At 35.9% G+C, this 23399-nt stretch overlaps 1 protein-coding gene across 1 annotated transcript; it reads right to left on the reverse strand.

Annotated features, from left to right (window-relative positions):
* Positions 1-977: 977 nt before the first annotated feature.
* LOC126811831 (kynureninase) lies at positions 978-17487 on the reverse strand. Its single transcript, XM_050537764.2, has 13 exons — positions 17351-17487; positions 15199-15356; positions 14561-14681; positions 14066-14148; positions 10838-10899; positions 10009-10080; positions 9592-9666; positions 8452-8598; positions 6882-6980; positions 5470-5596; positions 4383-4468; positions 1796-2035; positions 978-1626 (listed from the first exon to the last, which is right to left on the reverse strand). The coding sequence occupies exons 1-13, from the start codon at positions 17359-17361 to the stop codon at positions 1495-1497; spliced, it is 1413 nt and encodes a 470-aa protein (XP_050393721.1). The 5' UTR covers positions 17362-17487; the 3' UTR covers positions 978-1494.
* Between the last annotated feature and the right edge of the window lie 5912 nt (positions 17488-23399).

The following is a 23399-nucleotide window of genomic DNA, read 5'->3' on the forward strand; positions in this document are numbered from 1 at the left end:
TGCTGGAGACTTTGGAACACAATAATAACTTGCCTATACTAATAATTGAGGTATAATGTTAAAATTAGGTTAAGTGTCTGTTATAGGTGAATTGGGTGGCCGAATGGTTTAGATGCACTTTATATCATAAGGTCTTTCATAGAGTAAAGCGGCATGGTTTTGAGCCCACACTTGCACATACCATTGAGTAGGGTTGTCTGTCCAATCTCATGTTTTTTTCTTCAGATACTCTGGTTCCTTCCACTGCTTAAGATCCTTCTGCACAAGCAAATTATTGAAAAGAATTGAACCATGTGTTAGTTCCGAAATGACAATGGTCACCCAGACCTTATTCTGAAAGCCCCCCCCCCCCATAACAGTTCAAGTTTGAAGGCCCCAAACATCCACTAGGCAAAGAAACATACTGGAATCCTGAATGTCACATTGTAAATCAACCCAATGTAAAAGAAACTGAGAGGTTTCCAAAGTTGTGGACATATGTATAAAGTTAGATTGACCAGTCTAAAAGCACATTTTTGCATTAAGTATTTGTGGTAAAAAGTACCTTTTTCTTTAAAGGTCACTTTGATTTGGAATTACAATGGATATTTTATACATTTAATACTGTGTTTGGTATGAGTAAATTACTGTGCAATGGATATTTTATTTTAATAAACTCCTACCAAACAACTGTGATTTAATTTAAGCTGTTCCGGCAAAATTCTATCAAGAATGTTCAGAGAATCTGTTTAGCAATTGTTCTGTCACGCTATACATTGCTGACTAAGAGAAACCCTGTCAAAATTTGGTCACAACTAATATTCACAGAGTTATTGTCTTATTATTGAAACCATGTAACCATCCTATCAGTCAGAGTTTTTTTTAGATTTTTTTTAAAAATATCCTGGGGATGTTCAGCTAATCATAAAGCAGATTCAATTTCAATTTTAATACAAATTAAAGCATAGAGATTTAATTAAATCAAAATAAAGCAACTGGTGTATAATAATTAACATTTATAAATTATATCCTCAACAACAAAACAACATTACAGGTTTACAACTGGGTATTTCAATTTTTTAAAATGATCATCTTTATAGAATTGTATAAATATGTCATAAATGTATGCACAAACCATTCATTCAATTCAATTATTGAAATATAATGTATATTATAAAGTAAAGCATTATTTAATCTTTCCAACCCAATGAACAAATTGTTTGATCTCCAGTCAATAAATTAACCCACTGACGTCATCAGGGTTACTGTCATCTCCACCATGCTATAATAGTCTTCAATCAAACAACTATCCCTGAGAACGTCTTTAGAGTGTTTGAGGAGTAGCTGACAATTACTTTGATGTCTTCACATTTGTCAGGTTAGTTTGTTAATTAAAGATTAAACAAGTTGTATATGAGGTTCTGCATTGTGGAAACTATTTGTATTCTAGATAATGATGATATATAGATTTTGCAAAAGTTGGTCTTCTCCTTTAAGGGATATATAAATGATTTTTTATTTTAAATTACTATCTTTGGCTGCTTGTATAGAATCGTATAAATATTTCATGAATCTGTGAACATCTTGGAATGAGCAAAATATTGGTACTGGAGATATTCGTATAACTCTAGGATATCGTTTATCACACTGCAAAATAAAAACACAAACAAAATCAAAAGTTATTTCATAAATAGTCATCCATCATGCATCAAACAGCAAAGCCTCATTTTTCCAGCTCTTTAAAAATGAGACAAACACAAAGATGTTTAAACCATCACTTTACAATTAAGACAAAGAAAAATTCAATTCAACCTACCACAACGCCTCGTTTTTCCAGCTCTTTAAAAATTGTTTGTATACATATACTAAATGAAAGCGAAAGTTGAGCTCCTCGCTGTTCTGGATCAGATGGAGTAAATATATCTATATATACACCAGTTGCAGACGCATTATTGGTTTCCTGTCGGCCATAGTGTTTTTTTATTAACATCTCTAGGTAACCTGTCAGTAATTTTGATTTCGTTCGGAGTTCTATCATCGATGTTTTATTATATATCTAAAGAAAAAAAATTAACGCTTTTGAAAACCATAGAAGTCAGGGGCAATATTTCTGGAAATATTCAGTTTTGATAGAGACCATCCTTAGGCCAATACTAACAATTTCTAAAACCAGCGGAAGCCAGGCAGGATACGCCCACATTTTCGAGAGATGGATAGAGAACAAGCTAAAAAGAAAGTGATTTTTTGTACAATCAGGGGGAATAATTCAGGAAGTTACGGTCCGATATGCGCGAATATCGAAAGGAACCGAGACCTTTGGGTTATAAACTTACATTTCAGTTTTGGGCCGATTTTCACGAAATTCGAACTCAGCTGTCCTTAGGGTGTAACGGTGATATAATACGGTTTTTGAAATCGGATAAAAATTATGACCTCTATAGGGTCCACAAGCTAAAAACGCGATTTTTAGTAGAATCACGGGCCATAATTCAGGAAGTTACAGTCCGATATGCGCGAATATCGAAAGGAACCGAGATCTTTGGGTTATAAACTTACATTTCAAGTTTCAACAAAATCGGATAACCAGCGGCTGCCAGGCAGGATACGCCCACATTTTCGAGAGATGGATAGAGAACAAGCTAAAAGAAAGTGATTTTTCCTACAATCAAGGGCCATAATTCAGGAAATTACAATTCGATATGCGCAAATATCGAAAGGAACCAAGATCTTTGTGTTATAAACTTACATTTCAAGTTTCAACAAAATCGGATAAAAATTGTTACCTCCATAGGATCCACAACCTTCATATACCATATTTTTACGCTATTTGAGAACGCTAAAAACGCGACAATATACGTCCACATGAAAATGTGGGCGTATAAAAATTGTGACCTCTATACGGTCCACAAGCTAAAAACGTGATTTTTCGTACAAAGAGGGGCCATAATCCATGAAGTTTCGATCCGATACGTGCCAATATCGAAAGCAGCCTAGATCTTTTGGGGATAAACCTATATTTCGTCAAAATCGGACAAGAATTGTGACCTGTAGAGAGTCCACAAACAAATTGTGGACGGACGAACGGACAGGGCTGACGACAATATAACATGTGGACGTATAAAAACTGATCAAAATCAGTTAAGATGACAGCTAGATAGTAAGCCTACAGTAATGTACACTCAAAGCCATTAAAAACGCAATGTTAAATTCAAAGTTTATTTACTGCAACAACTTTTAACAAATGTACATAACAATTGAAAAAATGGAGATAACAAGCAATTGTGGATAATTTCATGAAAGAATTCACTACAAGTGCACAAACCGAAACGTCAGAGAACTATGAAACAAAGCAGGGGTCAGCTGAAGTCAATATCGGGTATGTCCACCCTGAGCTCTTACACATGCCTGAAGTCGCCTGGGCATGGACTGGCACAGATGTCTCACTACACGCTGTGGGATTGATTGCCAATGATTTTGGAGTGCCTGTGCCAACTCTGCAACAGTTCGTGGTGGCATGGCTTGAGTTCGAACCCGTCGTCGAAGTTCATCCCAAAGGTGTTCGATAGGGTTCATGTCGAGAGACATATTGGGCCAATCCATAACACGGACATGATGATTGTTCAGAAAGTCTCCTGTCAACCTGGCAGTGTGGTGTCGGGTGTTGTCATGCTGGAAAACCATCTGTCGACGGACGCCATGTTGAGCCAGAAATGGAAGCGTCAACATAATGTTGAGCGTTGCGATTGCCTTGGACCACCACCAACTGGGACCCATGATTTGACGTTTATAGCGGCCCAAACCATGACGCCACCTCCCCCGAAAAGATCCCTTTCCAGCACGCAGTTACGAGCAAAGCGTTCATGTCGTCGTCGGTAGATACAGTGACGTCCATCGGGATTCATCCAAGAAGATGACATTTCACCATGGTGTGTTGTGCAGATACCCCTGATTTGCTGTCTGGCAAGCCTTCAGACTGTTTGAGGGCTGATCTGACGTTGCCGCGTTCCAAAAGTTCCCCTGGCAGTAGCAGTAGCTAGTCGGATGCTGTAGTCGGATGTGGCGATCTTGAGCTGTGGTTGTTACAGGTGACGCTCTAGGTCGGGGTCGATTGACAACTGTTCCAGTTGTATATTTATCAACAATCACCTGAGATATAGCTCTGAAACTATTTTTTTCATAATCATAAGGAACCAACTATACCCCAATGTTAACTATTCGTGAAAATTTGAGTGTAGAGCAAGTAGCACCTTTCATTTTGGACTGAATGAACTTGTTAATAATTTCTGGCATAACGTCAAATCTAAATTCCATGTACATTACTTAATATTGTGTTGGACATCAAATTACCGAAAATAAATAATGTTCAAACCCAAACAATTTTTTTAAAAATGTCACAGAATTACCTCTAAACTGGCTTTAATAGGAACACATAGAAATCCTGGGGGATTAGAGATTCTGTAACCATATGCACCAGGACTTAAATCCATTACTGAAAATAATCAATGATTAAAATCAGATGTTTTTCCATTTGTTTTGTTTATATTTTACTGGAATCATTTTTACCAACATCTGACAAATTGTATCAATTTGTTTTGTCCAATGAAAATAAGTTGTTCCAATTAATGCCAAAACACTGTTTTATTAATAAGCTCACTAATTTCCTTTAGAAAATATTAAATCAACTCTAGGACCTCACTATAGCTGTCTACTAAATTTTGGGAGTAAAACTGGTCAAAGATCAAAGCTGATCATTAAAGGGGCACTATAGAACATTAGATAAAGAGCTGGCAGTTCTCGCTATAATAGGTACAAAACTAGATAATGTAAAGGGAACATGTTGAAAATTTCAGTAAAATTACTTCAGGCTGACTTGAAATATCCTCGTTACAATAACACTGTAGCCTTGATTGTCACTGCTACCGTTGTTATGATAATAATCCATTTTTTACGGTAAATTAACAACCGCCATTCAACCGCATATTGGATTAAAATCTATTGAAAATCTAGACTATACGATGGCATATGTAATTAATAATTTATATAACATTTAAAGCATAAAGACAGACCTGCAATTAGCATATTTAGCACTTGAATAATGCCTGAAGTGTTTACCAGTAAAAGGGCTTTCACTGGCCAAATTTTTTATGTAATTTGTTTATCTTGGCAAGATATTTTTCCAAAGAATATGATCATTGTTAGCATTATCACATTTTGTTAATATGTTTTTAAGTGTTTTTACACTTACATGTAAAAATTATAAACTGAACTGAAATTCGAATACTATGGCATGTAAATTGACTGACAGATCAGTTCTCTGGTCAATTTCACCCGGAAAGTTATTCTTGATTCACTTATTTTGATGCTGTCACCAGTCGTAATGCGGTATTTTTGGATTAGGTGATGTGTAAATTGTTTACTTACAGTATAAACTGCTGTCATCACAGTCTTTGAAGAATAAAATAACGACATGACAGAAATGATTATACCTACCGTTATCCATTTGGAATCTGGTGTCCATATTATGTCCCCACCATCCTAGTAACTTAGGGAAATTATTATTTCTGTATTTTTCATGTAAAAAGAATCCAGCTACTGTACCTGCACTGCCACATAAATACTGAAAGAGTCACAGAAAGAATTAAACGTCATGAAATTCCTATGAGAAAAAAAAAACAAATGCATAATAAACCTGAATTTGTATATCAATTTTATTTTAAAAATCTAACCAGTTTTTTAAAAGTTTCATAAAAAGTGTCATAAGATTTCAAAAGTTTAAACATGAATGTGGGAGTGAAAACTGTAGCTCATCCGAGATTAATAAACGTCTCGCTATTTGAACCAAAGAAATGGTAGACCTCTGTCAGTAAAATAATTAACTATGTTGATAACTCTAATTTATAATTCAAATTATCAGATTTATTTACAATTAACGTTTAAAGGTTATCTATGTTGGTAGCCCAACTATAAATTAACTAGACCATTATGTTACAATTAACATTCTTATGTTACGATTAAAGGGCCAATCTCGATTATAATTTGGAGAATAAAACTGATTAATTTTGCTTTAAAAGCGCTTTAAATCCTCTACTGTAGGGGCGAGCAACTAACTCAATATACGTGATACATTTTTAAACAACTTAAACCTGTCTTCATCTGGAAATTGAGACTTGTGTCTCAAGCTGTATTATATGGTGTCTGGATAAAACCAGACTTTTATTTTACAAAAAATAACGTGTAGCTGAAATTTACCTTTTATTATCTAGTACAGCATGTGGGTCATGCACTGTATAGACCTCTAAAAGAACGGCAATAGATATCAGCTCACCCAGAGAAAAAATTGACCCCAAAATCTTAAAAGGGTTAATTAGGTGTCCGAATAAGCGGTTTTGATGTTCACGTCCAAATGACTCAACATATTGAGCTGAAATTATATTTTGGAGCTTAATTTTCATACGTACACAGAATTTTATTTCTGAAACTCTGTTAAAATCGGGATGGTCCCTTTAACAATCTTATGTTATGATTAATATTCTTAAGTTAGGATAAACATTCTTATGTTAGTTACGATTCACATTCGTATGTTACGATTCGCATACTTGGGTTACAATTAACATACTTATATTACGATTAACATTCTTATGTTACAATCAACATACTCATGTTACAATTAATAGACTTGTGTTACAATTAACATAGGCTACTTGTGTTACAATTAACAGACTATTCAGGGTGTGCTGTGAAAGAGTCTGTGAGTATGGTAGACTCGGAGGCTCCTAATTATGTTACATAGTTTGGGGACCCATTTTTTTTTTAATTTGGGTTCATTTTTTATTCTTGATTTTATTTATTATTTTATTATATACTGACAGGAAATTTCTTAATAGTACAGCAAATACTCTTACCTTATAAGAACACCAACAAGCAAAATCAACACCCCAGTCATGTAAATAAAGGGGTAAATTACCAGCTGCATGGGCTAAATCCCACCCTACATAACAACCCTGTAATATACACATAAATAACTTCATAACTTACATATTTATTACTACAAAACATAAGTTTTGATATAATAGAAGACTGTTGTAGTCAAGTGGTTATGGAGGAGGTTTCTTGACTAGAGTTAAAAACCTGAGAGAGAGAGAGAGAGGGTTTAATGTCCACTCAAAACAAACTAGGTCATTTTGGGACTAACACATGAGAAAACCCACGAGGTTGGACAGGCGACCCTATTCCTTGACATGTACAGCCAGAGAATTGAAACCACGCCAAATGACTCAATGACAGACCTTATGATACAGCGCGCACATGCTAACCATTCGGCCATCCACTCACCCACAACCCGACATAACAAACCTCAGGATGTTTCAAGCTAGGCTCACACAGAAAGCGTTGTCTAGTCATTTGAATGTCTACAAATTGGCATGTATGGAAATTCATAAAAATTTCACCTTGCTATACACTGCACATTTCAAATGGAATAAAATGCACAGAAAGAATTATATTGGATTGGCGATAAGCAAAACAAAGTCACTACCTTCAGATTATAATTCACATCTCAAATGTCAGAAATATGTATTATTTTAATGTAAAGGCCATTGTTATATGTAATTAAGCTCATATGTAATTAAGTATATTTTTAAAAAAAAAAACATGAAAACGAAATTGGCTTGTGGCATGTTGGGGCTTTTAGACATTTAACTGAACATAGTTATTTACTTTTCTCGTTTAAGTATTTAATTAATCCTTCAAATAGAGATAATAATAATGAAGACTTGAATTAATATTCTTCTGACAGACTGGTTTTGATTCCATGTTCTGCTGACAGACTGGTTTTGATTCCCCGATTATCAGCTTTGTGGAAGTAGCCATGGTAGAACAGAAGGCCTAACCCTGCAGGTCCCTATTTTTAGGTTTGTTCCATTTGTGGGCTAAGGGAGTGTGTGTATGGCTGATCTGTGGGTGGTTCAGCTTTATGCCTAGAACTGTGTCTCCAAGGAGACTTGCCGGAAAGGCCAGTTGTGCGTGAATGAGAAGCAAGTTTAGTATAGGGAAATGGATCAGCGAGTAGGGAATTTTATGGCCTTTATTCTAACGGTACTGTTAAGGGCCATACCTTTTTCATTCCACAGGTGTTATCTACACATAAAGATGATTTGACTTATATTATTGTCGTCAGATTGGGTGGTTTAGTGAAATCACCAGGTCTGTCATTGAGTCAAGTGGTGTGGTTTCGATTCCCCACTTGAACGTGACAAGGAGTAGGGTCATCAGTCCATCCTCCGCATTCCTTCCACTGCTAGAGACCCCTACATGCAAGCGAATTATTGAAATAATATTGAACAATATGTTAGTCCCGAAATGACCTAGTTTGTGTAGAATGGATGTTAAACCCCATTTCTCTTTCTTTATATAGTGGTCGGTCTGCTATAATAGTTACATTCTCTTCCCCCCGGTACTTGGATCTGACCGTACCTGTTTTTGCCCAGCCTGTGTTATTGTAGGTATATCAAAGTATTGTCCTGTATAATACTGTACACCTGATAAACATATAACAGCTATAGATTCGCCTTCTTCTTCTATTGTCTTTATTATATCTTCTGTCCTTAATGTAAACTCACCCTATATAAAACAATACATATAAAATATATATATATATCAATTTCAAAAGCTAAAATAATTTTTTAGAAAGAATTGCAATGTTCATCTAATCTTAAGAATAGATTACCATTTCATTTTGTTTTGTAATCTTACCAACTTTTTATAAATGGCAAGTTAAGTCTGTCAGTGCATGTACCAGTATGTGCAATGGAAAATAATTCAAATTGGTGGAATCAGAGACTCGAAATAACAAATAAATATGATTAGTACTGTATTCTTGCCAATGATTCCGAGATATAAATTCTACTAAACCAAAAAGTGCCGCTCTATACAGCAAAGTTAACAAAATAGTAAATTCAAAAATAAGCCCAAAATAATTTTCAAAAATTATTCTAAATATTACTTTAATTCAGACTTGGTAAAATTTTTTAAGTGATCAGTTATTTATTGGTCAACATATGATACTGTTGACATGCATCAGAGTTTTTACGTAATCCCTTCATTTTTGGCTGTATGGGGCACCTTATCATTGTGACAAATTAAGTTGTAGATACGGTATGTAACAAGTACAAAACTTTAGTTTACTAATTTTCACATTGCACATTCTTCAAGGATGACCTTATTTTTAATTCCCCAAACCTCGAAGGCCAAAACTTAACAGAAATAAACAAAATTTGCTATTTGCTTTGCTTATTCTATGGTGTCTCATTTAGTCAGAGCTGGTCACATGAACATGAGCATTTGTGTACAAATTTGACAACAATCTGATGATAACTGTAACCACTCCAGTGTCAATAAACAATTCTGAATGGATGACAGACAGATCGCGGGAACCACAATACAACCACAATTCAAAATTAACATGTGTGATTTTAAACAGATTACTAATTGCTCCACCTAGAAAAGAGACGATCACCCAAAACACACAGAATGTTGGTGCACTATAACCACGGCATTGCTTGAGACAACTCTCACTGGAAAGTAACAATGTTGAATTAGTTGAAGATAAGTTACCTCCCGTGGTTCGAGCAGACGTAAACTTGTCGCTGGGTCATAACCATGTAATTTTATCTGACTTTCAAATGCATACTGCAAATAAAACAACATACGAGAACACAATGAATGTCAATAAACTTTATACATAACTTTTGTTATGGCCTTTATCAATAGAACTATATAGTAAAGATTTATTGTGCATTACAATCAAATATTGGGTTCAAGAGCAATAATGGTATATTTTAGAACGCAACTTATTGTTGTATCTATAAATCTATGAGATTGTTTACTAAGAATTGTTGACAGGGGAGAAGCAAAATATGCCTACCCTTTTGTAGACAGAATATATGATTATAACTAAGTGTTCACGTCTAAGAAATACAGTCTCAGGTCGGATAAGTTCAAACAATAAACTAAAATATTATTTTAACTTACATGATCAGAGGGAAAAGCTTTTCCTTCACAAAGTATCTTATGTCTGTCTTTAGTTGGTTGATAAAAAGAAATCTGAAAATACAACATGTAGAAATTAACTGAATCTTATCTCTTTTCAATTTTCAACACTTTACTTGGGTCATTTTAAGACTAAAATACTTTTATTTTTATACTCGTATCTAAGTGTGCAGTGCAAAGGTAATGACTTCTGACAAGGACAGCAGCCAGCTGTCTAGTCGTTCGGATGGGATGAAAAACCGTGCACATAAAAGATCCCTTGACAGTTGGAATTCGATATAAGAGTAGGCCGTAGTGCCGCTGTCCGGGAAAAATTTCCCTTATAGCACTGTATGGCGTATGCCCATCTTCACTAGCCCAGTTCGGAGCAGAACAACAGGACGTTAAACCCCATTTCATCTCATTTTTATCTGAATAGGCCTGTTTTTTCTACTCTTCTTCTGCTCTAATTGTTAAATGTTATTTTACATATCACTAATGTTTTCACAGAGGAGCCTAGTTTTATAGGTACACATCCCGGGTTACTCTAAAACTAATGGCAACCAGACAGGAGATCTGGAGGATTCTTCACAATGAATGCAAAAACCCTCATGCACCATGGAAAGACTGGATATACCATGAAAAGTGAGGATGTACCTTGAGAATTAGTTGGTATACCGTGAAAAGATACATTAGACTTATATAGAAGAATGAAAAGGAGTTTAATGTCTTTCTTTTCTGAACCGACCCCGGCTAATGAACACTAGACCTATACTCAGTTATTTGCAGACAAAGTATTTTAGATACTTTGACTGATAGGACTTGTACTTACCAGCAGTAAATGAAGATTAACTGTTAATCCATTCATTAAAGCAACTTCCCCTTCTTTGCCACCTGAAAGGTCAAAAATAAATAAGGAGTAAGATCTAAAAAAAACCCCTTCAGTTGACCATAAATCTCTTAATTGCATGCTGTGCAAGTACATGGATATCTATGTCTATATGTACTAGTCAATGGTGTAATGAAAGGAATTGAAATGTGGTTTAATGTCCTACTTTACTGCTTCAACTGGGCTAATGGAAACGGGCATACGTCATACTACTGCCTACTCTTAGATTAAATTCCAACAGTTAAGATTTCTTTTACGTGCACACTAACCTCGTCCCATCAGATTGAACATACATTGTCTCTTGCCCAGCCCTCCCCATCCTACAGCACTGACAAGAAGGAACCATGCCGAAAAATCCCGGTTAGCGAGCAATCTGATTAAAATACAGATCTATATTTTGTTTCGTTTTTTTATACTTTCGATGGCCTACACTACATGAAGATCTGACCGGCTGTAGCGATAGGTCGCGTCAAGAGGTCATACGAGCAGCTTACGACCCTATGACATCAGACATTTGATTAACCAATCAGCATTGATGTTACTAGTGGATTACCTACAGTTCCGTGCAAAACACGCCTAAAGCTCGCCATAACAGACCGTTTCATTAGCTATTCCCTCACATCATTCAGAACACGTCAACGATAACAACTCATCCAGATCCTAGTGTAGTAAAGATAAGCAAAACGAAATTTTGAACTATGAAAACGAAACGAAATAGGATCTGTGTTTTAATCAGATTGGGTTTGCGAGCCAATATCTTACTCACTGAGCCACCATGGGTCTCACCAAAGCCGTATATAGATAAAGTTGCGACAACTGTGAAGCCAGAAATTTCATATGACGTCATGAAAATATGAAGTCAAGTGTACAAAGACGCCATCTTGGGTACCAAGTATTTGTACCTACTCACTATCTATTTTATGTCCTATCATACTGTTGTGTCGAAGTTGCATAGGCTTTTAAAAATCAGAATTTTTGTGCAGACGGGTAAAGTGAAAAATCAGAATGTAAATAGTAATTTGGGAGATAAAACCATTTTGCCTTTCTAGCCGGCAAAATAAATACCTGAAATTTCATGATTTTTGGGGGGTTGGATGGCCGAATGGTTAGCACGTGCGCGCTGTATCATAAAGCCTGTCATTGAGTTAACTGGCATGGTTTCGAATCCCCGGTTGTATATGACAAGGAGTAGGGTCGCCTGTCCGTGGGTTTTCTCCGGGTCCTCCGAGTAATTGAAATAAAATATTAAAACCATATGTTAGTCCCGAAATGACCTAGTTTGTGTCGAGTGGACGTTAAACCCCATTTCTCTCCCTCCACAATTTTTTGGTCTGGAGCCATTCCGGATTCGGTCATCGATCATTAATTGTATCATCAATTTTTCGAAAATAGAAATTTCTTTAAATTGACTAATGGATAAAACATTTAAAATCAGTGTAACTTAGAATCAGTGTAAAATCTGTGTAATTTAAATATAAGGTGTCTAGCGTGACATGTGTTTCAGGCATACATGTATGTTTCATCAGTGACATGTGATACGAGATATCGCTATCCGAAACTTCCTGGTGTCTTTTGAAATTTATTTGGGGTAAGACGTTATCACTCCAAGCCCATGAGTAAATAATAATATTAATCTAATATATAAACCGCACAAATTTAACAGATACAAATAATGTATATGTTATTCTACAGGTAGACAGACATTAAAGGGGCCCAGTGAAGGAGATGCTGTTGCTTTAGAGTTTGTCCTACTCCTTAGGGTATTTGCGCCCCATTTCCAATGAAATAATCATGTTGTTCTGATGCTCAACTAGTATTAAATATATATCGTGTTACAAATCGTTTCGAGCATGTTCCACACATCTCAACATTTATCAGCTTTTTGTTCAATCTATAAATGCCTACATTCTTACAAAATGTAAGTCAAGTGATCGAAACAAGAAAATGCATAAGCTAAATGGAACAATAGAACAAGTACACCTTAATGTCGACAAATACGTAAAACTATGAAATAAGATACTTCTATGATATGATTCAACCGAAAGGTCCTATATATGCAACATAGATATATAATATCTACATTCAAGTTAAACGAACCGCATCTATTTATTTTAAGTCTTGCGACAAGCTGAATATAATATGTATGGGTGGTTAACAGTGTATAATTAAAAACTATGATTGGATCCTTATTGCCAACATTTCAATGTACATATACCTAGAATTTTCTACACCAAGTCTATTGCATATAGATATTTAAAGTGCGTAAACAATATATTCATTTAAGAGCAACTATGTCATTTCAGGATTAATATACCACATATAACAAATCATACCCAACGGAAAGAAATGACGATTAATGAAAATTCCACCATTTTGGATTTCATATTGCCGGCCATTTTGAATTTCTACCATCAAGAATTCTCGAAATTAAATTTTTGAGATTATCGCTGCCCTTTTATTACTAAATTAATGGGGTTTTTTTTTTTTTTAAATTTGGCATTCATTTTGAAAGAAATGCCCACCACCAAATGAAAAATACACTTTCTAATTGATGTTTGTCAAATTCGATTTTTTGACACATTTCGCTTGCATAACCACTCCATGTTTGAGGAATTATTTATCCTACAACCACTGAAAGACACTGATTACGAAATATCGCTCTCCGATAATTCCTGAAGAATGCCTAATTGCATTCTGTTAATCATGTCATTCTGCCTTGGCCGATTTTGAGTATGATTTTGTAGGAAATATCTATCATTGAACCAAGCTGCATTGGGTTTTTTTGCAATTTGTTTAGAATAAATTGTAGTCTGTAAAACGTTATACCAGTACCAAGAAAAAAATAAAACGTTTTGTTAAGTAAAGCTATATGACGCCATGACGTCATAGTTTTTATGGCGTCATAGTTGGGACCCCAAAATGGCACCCTGTAAATGAGTTGTCGTAACTTTCCCTATACAGGGCTTTGGTTCTCACTAGCCAAAGGTATGCTGGTAACTTACCATTGGTAAGTGATTGTCATGATTTATCAAGTCACCTGGTATATATGGGATTACTTTAATGTTATCTTGGAGTAAGCACGGCATTAAGCCAGTTTGACAAATAAAATAGCTCCCAGTTGGGCCCACATTGCCTGCAGATACTCCAACTTTAAAAAACATTTGAACGTACCAACTATTTTGGCCATATCTTTGTCAATTCTTTCATCACAGTAAGCCCATGGTAAATCTCCATTAGTATGACCTTGAACACCTCTGAAAGTAGATAGAAAATATGACATCAAAATTACAGGTAAGACAGAACAAATTTATTAATGGTCACGTAACAATAAACCATCTACACAAGGCTAAGGTAACATATCACATTAAAACCATGACTACATTCGCCTACTATATTGAATAATGGATTAACTTTCTGAAGGCAATTTGTTAATGACATCCAATGGTTCCTTACAAACCAGTACATCTACGCTCGTAGTTCATTATCAGAAATACAGTAATTTTGAGTGGTTACGAGGACAGTACCTTGTGAAACACCAGCAAGGATAGTCATTTATTAATGATTGCTGTGCAGGAAATGGTAGACTGCCCATTTACTTACATATGCAAACATTTTCAAATGTAACTATTCAACTTCTATCAATTTATCAAGTTAATCATAACTTACAATTTAGACCATTTATCTATCTCTATGTCCATATATTCTTTTGTCTTTTTAGGACAAAGTCCCAGTGAATTACCACAGAAATAAACACAGTCTTCTTCTCCATTTACTATACTTAGATCAGCTGAAACATACAATACTTTGTATAGACTAGAACATAGATTTGAGAACTCTACAGAATTCAAAATGATTCTTCATTTCACTCATGTCAACAAGTAAATAAATATCAAAATAATTACTGGGGCAGATCCAGCCTTTACCAGACACTATGCCACCCCACCCCTCTAATTCCACCAATGGATCAGAAAGATATCCATTTGATTTTTCCTTATGCTTGGGTGATAACAATAAGAATTAATTAATCAAATGAAAGTAGAACATGCAACACCTCACACATTTAGGCAGATAAACATACTCCTTTTTATTTACAATATTAGTTTTAATCCATAACTCCATATAGCTTACATAGCTACACGTATGAATTCTAATAGACTAGACCATGCAGTAACCAACCCCTTCCCTGTAATGGTATGGGGAAAACATTATCTGATGTGATATTGATGTGATATAAATTCAAATAGTTTTTACTCAGTGAGCTAACTAAGAAAATATGTTTTTTAAATATAATATTCAATACTTACTATGTTTGATATCTTTCATCTTTGGGTAGTGAAAATCTTGCCGTAATGGACGAATAGGGTCGATAGTGTCCATATATTGAGCAAACTTCAAATCTTCTAAACAGCATCCTTGTTGCTTAGCAATAGCTTCTAGTTCTTCTGATGGTTTCATGTCTGACCTGGAAACAAATCAAATCATGGTGGAAAGTCACAAACTTATCAAACTTCTTAAATCTTTTATGGCTACTATGTATCCATTAATCTTTTGACGTGTCTGTCCCTGAGCGCTTTCTGGGCTATAAACTATCTTCCTGTGACAGTTGTTTCCAAGACGTTAGATTACAATAAGTGAAGAGATAAGGTCTTCCATATTGTAGGCATTAAACATTGCTTTCTTGGTTAAGATGTATCTCACCTATTTCACCTTGGGGTGCCAGTTGTACCAAATAATATTGTCCGGAAATCAAATGTCTCAGATAAGCTTAGATAACTTTTAGACAAACATATGGTCATTTTTAACAGTATAGTAGAAGAAGTTTGCATGGACAGCAGCGTTTCCGAATACACTTAATTATTAAATTTCTAATTTTAATGTGCACTCTATCTGTATTTGAGTCAAACTGCCTTGTCAACAGGTGCCATTTTAGTATAATACGGACAAAGTTCTAGAACTGCAAGATTCTTGTATTCACTATTTTTGCCATTATGGTTTACTGTTTGCTCCAATGATGAATTAGATTAAAAAAGAATAATTGATTATTGATTGATTCTTTGAGTGAATTATGATTGAGGTGAACCAAAACATCCATATTGTCAATTGTGAACAATTGTGGCTTTTAAACTAATCTGAGCTAAGTACACATTACATAGTGGGATTAGCAAAAACAGTATATAATTTATTTTTATATGACACCTTTTTGGCAACATATATTTCACTATTATAGCTATTTAGTTTCTTCTTACAAAACTGTATGGTATTATGGTAATCTTTCTTATCAGTCATCTGTTCTAAAATAATCTACATCGACTAACCTGATTTTGATAAGGACTATAGGTCATGAGATTGCCTGCAGTAGAATAAGAAGTGAGCCAATACCATCAAACTAATGAAATGAAATGAAACAGGGTTCAACGTCCTATGCTCTGACTGGGCTAATGAAGACGGGAAAACACCATACAGTGTGCTATGCAGGGAAATTTGCCTGGACAGCGGCACTACAGCCTAATCTTATATGCACGACAATGGTACCGTACATAGAAATCTCTAAATTCTACATAAAAATAGTGTTGGATTATTATAAATTTATGTTGGATGCATAGGCGTACGGGGAAATTTTTGACTGGGGCAGGGGGGGGGGGGGCGGTGGTGGTTGGTGCCCAAAAAATGTAGTTAGGTTCTTATTATAGTATGTTACATAATAATAATAAATTCGCTGTTAAATTGGATACATTCAAGAACACAATATTTTTTTATACAACTTTTACAAAGTACAATTGTGTGCCCAAATTTTCCCAGCTCGTACGCCTATGGTTGGATGTGGCAAGAAATGATTGCTTTGGGCGAACAAAGAAGAATCACAGTGAAAAATACAAAGGATTCCAAAATGGCCTTAGAGATGGGGGAAAAGCCTTATTTTCAAATTAGATGTGTATAGGATCAGTCAGTAACCGATAGTGGACAGAGTCCGATAAGAATCCGTTACTAAAGTAACTTACAAAACTGTAATTGCAATTGATACATATAAAAAAAATAATTTTACTCTTCTTTTAATTCAATACCACGAATTTGTACTTATTTCACATTTGACTATCAGATTAAAACATTTTATCTGGAGCCACTCTACTTGTCTTTGTTTGTGCAACATTTTTGGGCATCGATTATTTTTATTGATTGGATGGTTGGAATTCAGGTGGGCATAGAGTGGGATTTTGGTTACAAAACCACTGGACATCATTTGAGCTACTTAACCCACGGGCTAGAATAAAGCAGAAAACGCATTTGCCTATGTGAGAGATGCGGAAATTGACTCCGGATTTTAAAGGATTTTTGGCCTTCTTTTCTTTCCATAACCTATGAATGAAATTGGAAATCGTGCAGAATGGCACGTATGTCTGTCTTACATCAATATATAAAAACTAAAATAAAATCATACTGTATTCACCAAGAACTCACCTTTCTTGCATCTTCAGCTTTGGTAAGTCCAAACGAAGGCTCTTTGTTAAATATGATAAAACAAACGAACGAACGTGCCAATCTGACAATAAAATATAACCCTTGAACTCTTATGCTTTTTAACCTTTAACTTCCAAGGCCATTCAATCGGTAGTCTCCGTTCGGCAGAAGGGATGCAGACCACCAATGTTCTAAAGGCGAAAGAGACGGAGGGGCTGGTATAGCTGCCCCCCCCCCCCCAACCCCCCAACTTTCGGGCAATCTTATTCGGTCAGATGGGTAAAGTGAAAACAAAAATGATTATTTCATCTAGATGGAAAAAGTACGTGCCCGAAATCTAATGAAACACTTTTCTTTTAAATTAAATACCACGAATTTGTACTGCATTAAAGTTACAATTTCATATTTTCTAAGAAAGTTAAAACATAATTATTTCTATATTTTTTGCTCAAGAGGTTGCCAACTCACTATTATACGATCATAGGTGTCATTCTCACACTTAAAACTCATTTACACCGGAAATAATAACACAATTACCTCCCAATTACCTCCCTTGTTTTATATTCTCCACCATGGATTAGTTATCTTCAAACGTTGGAATTTGAAGATGAAAATGATATTTTTGCCAATTTCTAAACTGTCAATAGTGAATTATATGATTAATAGGATTATTCTTTAACAAGGTAGGACTGTTTATAGATACCATCTATTTTAAGGCTTTATTTTAATAAATTTTAAAAATATAAATTAAAAATATGAAATTGCAACTTTAACACGGGTTAAAACATTTTTTCTGGAGCCACCCTACTTTGTGCGACATTTAGGGGCGGATTGGGCCATCGGGCGATCGGGTGATCGCCCGAAGGGCCGGTCGGACAAAAAATGAAAAAAATAATTTTGTCCAATTCGTCTAAAAAACCTTTTTTCTGCTGAACATTATATTGGGGGCGGGGGTATTGGACCGGCCATGGAGCGATGATGATCATGTTGTATGTTGCCGGTGGCTTTAACGGGCCGCCACGGCCACGCCATCACTGGAGTCTGGAATGGGCTGGTATAATAGACTTTCTGGGCTGGGTGTGGGCCGGAATTCGGAATCTTGCAATGGGGATTCAGAATTTCATCCGAAAATTTCATCGGATTCACCCGACACTGTCGCCCGCAAATTTACTAATTATTAAGTCACCTGCGCCCTGTTTATGGGGATTTTAAGGCCTCAGCAAAATTTGGTGATAGCTGGTCTGCTGGCTGAATTTGACAGAGATTATAATCAGATATGTTACCAAATCGCATATTTGGGGTTCATTTTTCAAAATTTTCCCGGGCCAGTAAAAGGGGCTGCTCCGACACGGGAGCCCGGGCCGTTTCCCGGCCCCAATCCGCCCCTGGCGACATTTATTGGGCATCGATTATTATTTGTTAATGTGTATATGCAGTTCAACATTCTGATTGCATGGTTCGAATTCGGGTCGACATAGAGTGAATTTTCGGTTGCAAATCGATTGGAAACTTTGAAGTTGCTTAATAAAGGGCTAGAACAGCCGAAAAATGCATTTTGTGGCGGTTAAATTTCTCAAAATGCTCTGTGGGAGAGCGAGGTCTGGTTGGTTGGGATTCAGGTCAGCCACCTATGTTAGGCTATATTAGACCACTTTAAAGTTGCTGGAATAGCATTTGGAATTCGATATAAGAGTAGGCGATAGTGCCGCTGCCCGGGCAAAATTTCCTTCATAGCACACTGTATGGCGTATGCCCGTCTTCATTAGCCCAGTATAGGAGCAGAACAGTAGGACGTTAAATCCCATTTCATTTGCTGGAATAGCAGCAAAACGCTATGCGGCCGTCAGATTTTCCAGATTATCGAAACTTTTTCGGGCATTTCAGGTTCTGCCTCCTAACAGTCATCGAATCCGCACGCCTGTGTCATGTTTGGGTGAATATTCAGGGTTTAGAGACAGAAGACATTGCGATATGTTATGAAAACGGTGGACCGGGCAAAGACTGAAGAGACACGAATTAGATAGAAATTCGCTGGTCTGCATCCGCATGATGCATGAATGATGTAGTTATTCCCCTTTAATGGCAATTGAATGGGGGGACATTCGTTTGCGTTAGCTAAAAATGGCTTCAATTAAATACCATTTAGAAGGCAGAGAAGAGTGGGACGGACAATACAAATTCGAACCAATAATCAAATGTGTCCAAACTGTTCACTTCAGTCCACCCTATCCGAACATGGAATGGGTTTGATAAATAGTCTATACTGTCTGCTGAACAAACTACCAGGTAAGAGAAATTTGCCCGGTCTTCGATGTTTCGATAGCCTACTAGGTTTTCTGCGATTTCCAATATTGTCAAGCGTTTCTACCCTTTTGAAATAAAGTGATTATTATTATTATTATTATTATTAATGTAGCCTGTCCGGTGGACACTGAATTTTCGATAGACTAGGCACATTTCCCATACCATGCAGCCTCGCAGTGAAGACAGAGCTGACTAACCTTGAAAATCTCGAACGTTAAGGCCTACATGTACGTCTTTTTATCCCACACAGGATTTCAAATTGTGGAAATGTTTGATTTATCATCTGAATTGTGGTTGTTACGAAAACTTATGTCTTTATAATAAAATTCGTCGAGAAAATTAAGTCGAGCCCTCAAAATAATTAAATCGAGCGCTCGAGATAAATAAGTCGAGAGCTCTAGATAATACAATCAACAGATGTTTCAAGCCGTATAATTTTGTGCATCATTCAATGATAAACTTGAAGAATAAATATATTCATTTGTTCGTTTTACAGCCCATAATTATTTAGAGCGTTCGACTTAGTTACAATTTCATATTTTCTAAGAAAGTCAAAACATAATTATTTCTATGTCTTTTGCTCAATAAGTTGTCAACTCACTATTATACGATCATAGGTTATCTTTCTCACGCTTAAAAATCTTCACACCGGAAATAATAACACAATTACCTCCATTATTTTCCTATTCCCCACCATGGAATAGCTATCTTCAAACGTTTGAATTTGAAGTTGAAAATGATTTTATTGCCAATTTCTCACCTGGCAATAGTGAATTATAGGATTAATAGGATTATTCTTTAACAAGGTAGGACTGTTTATAGATACCATCTATTTTAGGGCTTTATTTTAATACATTTTAAAAATATAACTTAAAAATATGAAATTGTAACTTTAATTATCTCGAGCGCTCGACTTAGAATCTCAGCCACCGTAGTTTCTTGTTTGTGACCAGCTCATTTTTACAAGCTCATGCGGCGTTCTTAGTGTTTGCACATTTGTTAATTGAAAACCTTGTGCATGACGAGATAACAGAAGATATTGATTAGTGTCAATATTGTGTCGCCTGGTATATTATCTAGGATACAGGAGTTAACCGATGTTGAAACATAAGAACATCTTTATAATTCAATCCTCATTAGTGACATGCAATTCTCATTTACCGCAGAAAACTAACACTTTAGCTGTCAGACGTATCAAGCAGTGGTTTACGGATGCAATAAATATTAGACTCCAAGCAAGCCAAACGATAACTACGGTGCAGAGCCTAAACAGTCAGTCCTCTCTTGAAGGCCACAGAAGAGAAGGTCTCACATCCAAGGCAAGAAACGTGATGAATCATTTTAATCTACGTATAAGAAGTGCCACAGCACTAAAGTTGCACTCGTATGGGACAGCAATGATATCACCAGGGCACGGACAACAGAGATTTTGCGTTTCTTGTAGTGTCGCATTCGACACGATTGAAATATCAGTACTCATATGCTGTCAAAATCGTTTAAGCATTGATGGCAGTGCTCTATCCGGGTACACCTATTTGAATGCCTGAAACAGATGTTTGCCATCGGCAAATCCGATAACCCCTGTCATTAAAGTTCTTGTAAAAAAATGGATATTATGCAGTTGTTATAAACTGGCTTGCTTGCGGTCATTATTAGGTCATTCGAAAATTTGAGCCGTTTGGTTCCTTAGAATGCTACATAAATCTGGATAACGCGTTGTATTGATGTTGGACCCAATAAAACAAGGGCCGCGCAGACTCTAGTGAAATGACTGAAATGAATAGTAGTCGATGTGAACCTATATTTCTAAATTATATTGCATGGGGGCTGAAAGTAAATACCCCAGGCCTTCCAAGAATGAAATATACGGTCATAAACAAACCACCCTTTCCGCTGCTCACCCCCATTATTTGCAATTTGGATTGCAAGAGGCAATGGGAATACATATTGAAGAAAACCTTTAGGTAGGTACTTAAAGGAGCTAAATCGCTAATATTTGGGATCTAGAAATTTACGGTTTTACTGTAATTTCTAATCAGTTATGTTCGGAGAAATACGTCAGAAGTCTCAATTGAATGGCTATCTCTAGGTGGTTTCCCCTTGTCAGTGATGCAGGACGGAGGACCTGACAAGGACAGCTGTCAAGTCGTTCGGATGGGACGAAAAACCGAGGTCCCGTGTACACATTGGCGTGCACGTAAAAGATCCCTTGGCAGTTGGAATTCGATATAAGAGAGGGCCGTAGCGCCGCTGCCCGGGCAAAATTTCCCTCATAGCACACTGTATGGCGTATGCCCGTCTTCATTAGCCCAGGTTAGGAGCAGAACAGTAGGACGTTAAACCCCATTTCATTTCATTTCATTTCGGCTATCTCTAGCATCTGGTTATTCCAATCTGCACTGATAGTGTTTATTGCACATGCTCCCCAGCCAAGAATATGAGGTCACCGTAACACCGTTTGACATGACTTGTGGAATATGTCTAGCCTCGTTCTTCGAGCCCCTTGTTACAAATGAAGCTGAAACGAATTATGGTACACGATTCGTGTACCAATGGTAAAACGTTTATTTTGTCTTAAATATTGTATACCAGAAGCCCCTCTTCCCCGACAAGAGCACAACATCAATGTTGATTTAAATTGGCAAATAATTAGTGTTTTCAATGTCGAAGACTTTGGATGATATTGAGTTAGAGACTTAGCTACTTTAATTACTTGTAAGACAAAACCAATAACGTGACTGTCAATCTGAGACATAAATTGATGTAAATGGAGAGAAAAAAATAAAACAAGTACCTACTTGTCAAACCGCGACCCGTTTTCAAAGCTGCTTTGCTGTCACAGTTGCCGCTAATAGAGTGTGATATACTAGTAACAATATTTTATATATTTTCAATCATCTCTCCTTAAAATATCCTTATTTCTTATCGCTGAACACCTTGTATTAAAGATCACTCAGTGACGGAATCAGCGTACCACTATGAGCGCTCGAGGGCCACCCAGGGCGCTCCCTTAGTAAAATCGTTGTAAACGCGGGGGTCTCGATTTGTGAAGATCGGTTTCCATTTGTGACTTGTGATATGATACGGCATGCAAGTGTAGTTAGTTATTAAACACGCGAAATATTAAACATGTGATCCTGTTTTATTTATTTCTTGAACATCAACATGGACTTCAATATTTTGACTTCAATACACCCTGTGTACTTTTAATATAATGAAAGTTATAAGCTATGGTCTCTATGAATACTCTAAATAATCCCTCTCCCTCAAATCTCTCCGTTTACAACGATGCTACTAATGGACAACGTAGCAAATAAACACGACAACATTTGGTAGATCTTATTAAAAGATTTTAATTTTAAAAGAATGATATTAATAGACTAGAATAACAGGTGTTATAATAAACAACAACAATGTATATTATGTGCAACAGAGTATGTCAACAGGATTGTTTTAATAAAGATTATTAAATTACAGAAATTTCAAAGTATTGATTCTATTCGAGATAACGATATTTCACTGTAGAGTGATTAAAATGTTTAAAAGATATGGTATTAATAGACCAGAATAACATATATTATAATAAACAACAACAATGTATATTATGTGCAATAACAAGATTTATAGAGATTATAATAATAATATAACTAACAGGAATTCAGTTTTTTAATTCGATATATCATAGAGATTTCACTGTATTTCCATGGCATCCGTTTTGTATATTAGGTTTTAATTCTTATAGCTA

The sequence above is a fragment of the Patella vulgata genome, chromosome 1 (genome assembly GCF_932274485.2).
Source record: "Patella vulgata chromosome 1, xgPatVulg1.2, whole genome shotgun sequence".
NCBI classification, from domain to species: Eukaryota; Metazoa; Mollusca; class Gastropoda; family Patellidae; genus Patella; species Patella vulgata.

What these genes read in the sequence shown, in the direction of transcription:
- LOC126811831 (XM_050537764.2), bottom strand. An exon ending in GATGAAAGATATCAAACATA is followed by an intron (nt 14,682 to 15,198) that starts GTAAGTATTGAA and finishes TGTATGTTTCAG; the next exon opens with CTGATCTAAGTATAGTAAAT. An exon ending in AGATATGGCCAAAATAGTTG is followed by an intron (nt 10,900 to 14,065) that starts GTACGTTCAAAT and finishes TTGACCTTTCAG; the next exon opens with GTGGCAAAGAAGGGGAAGTT.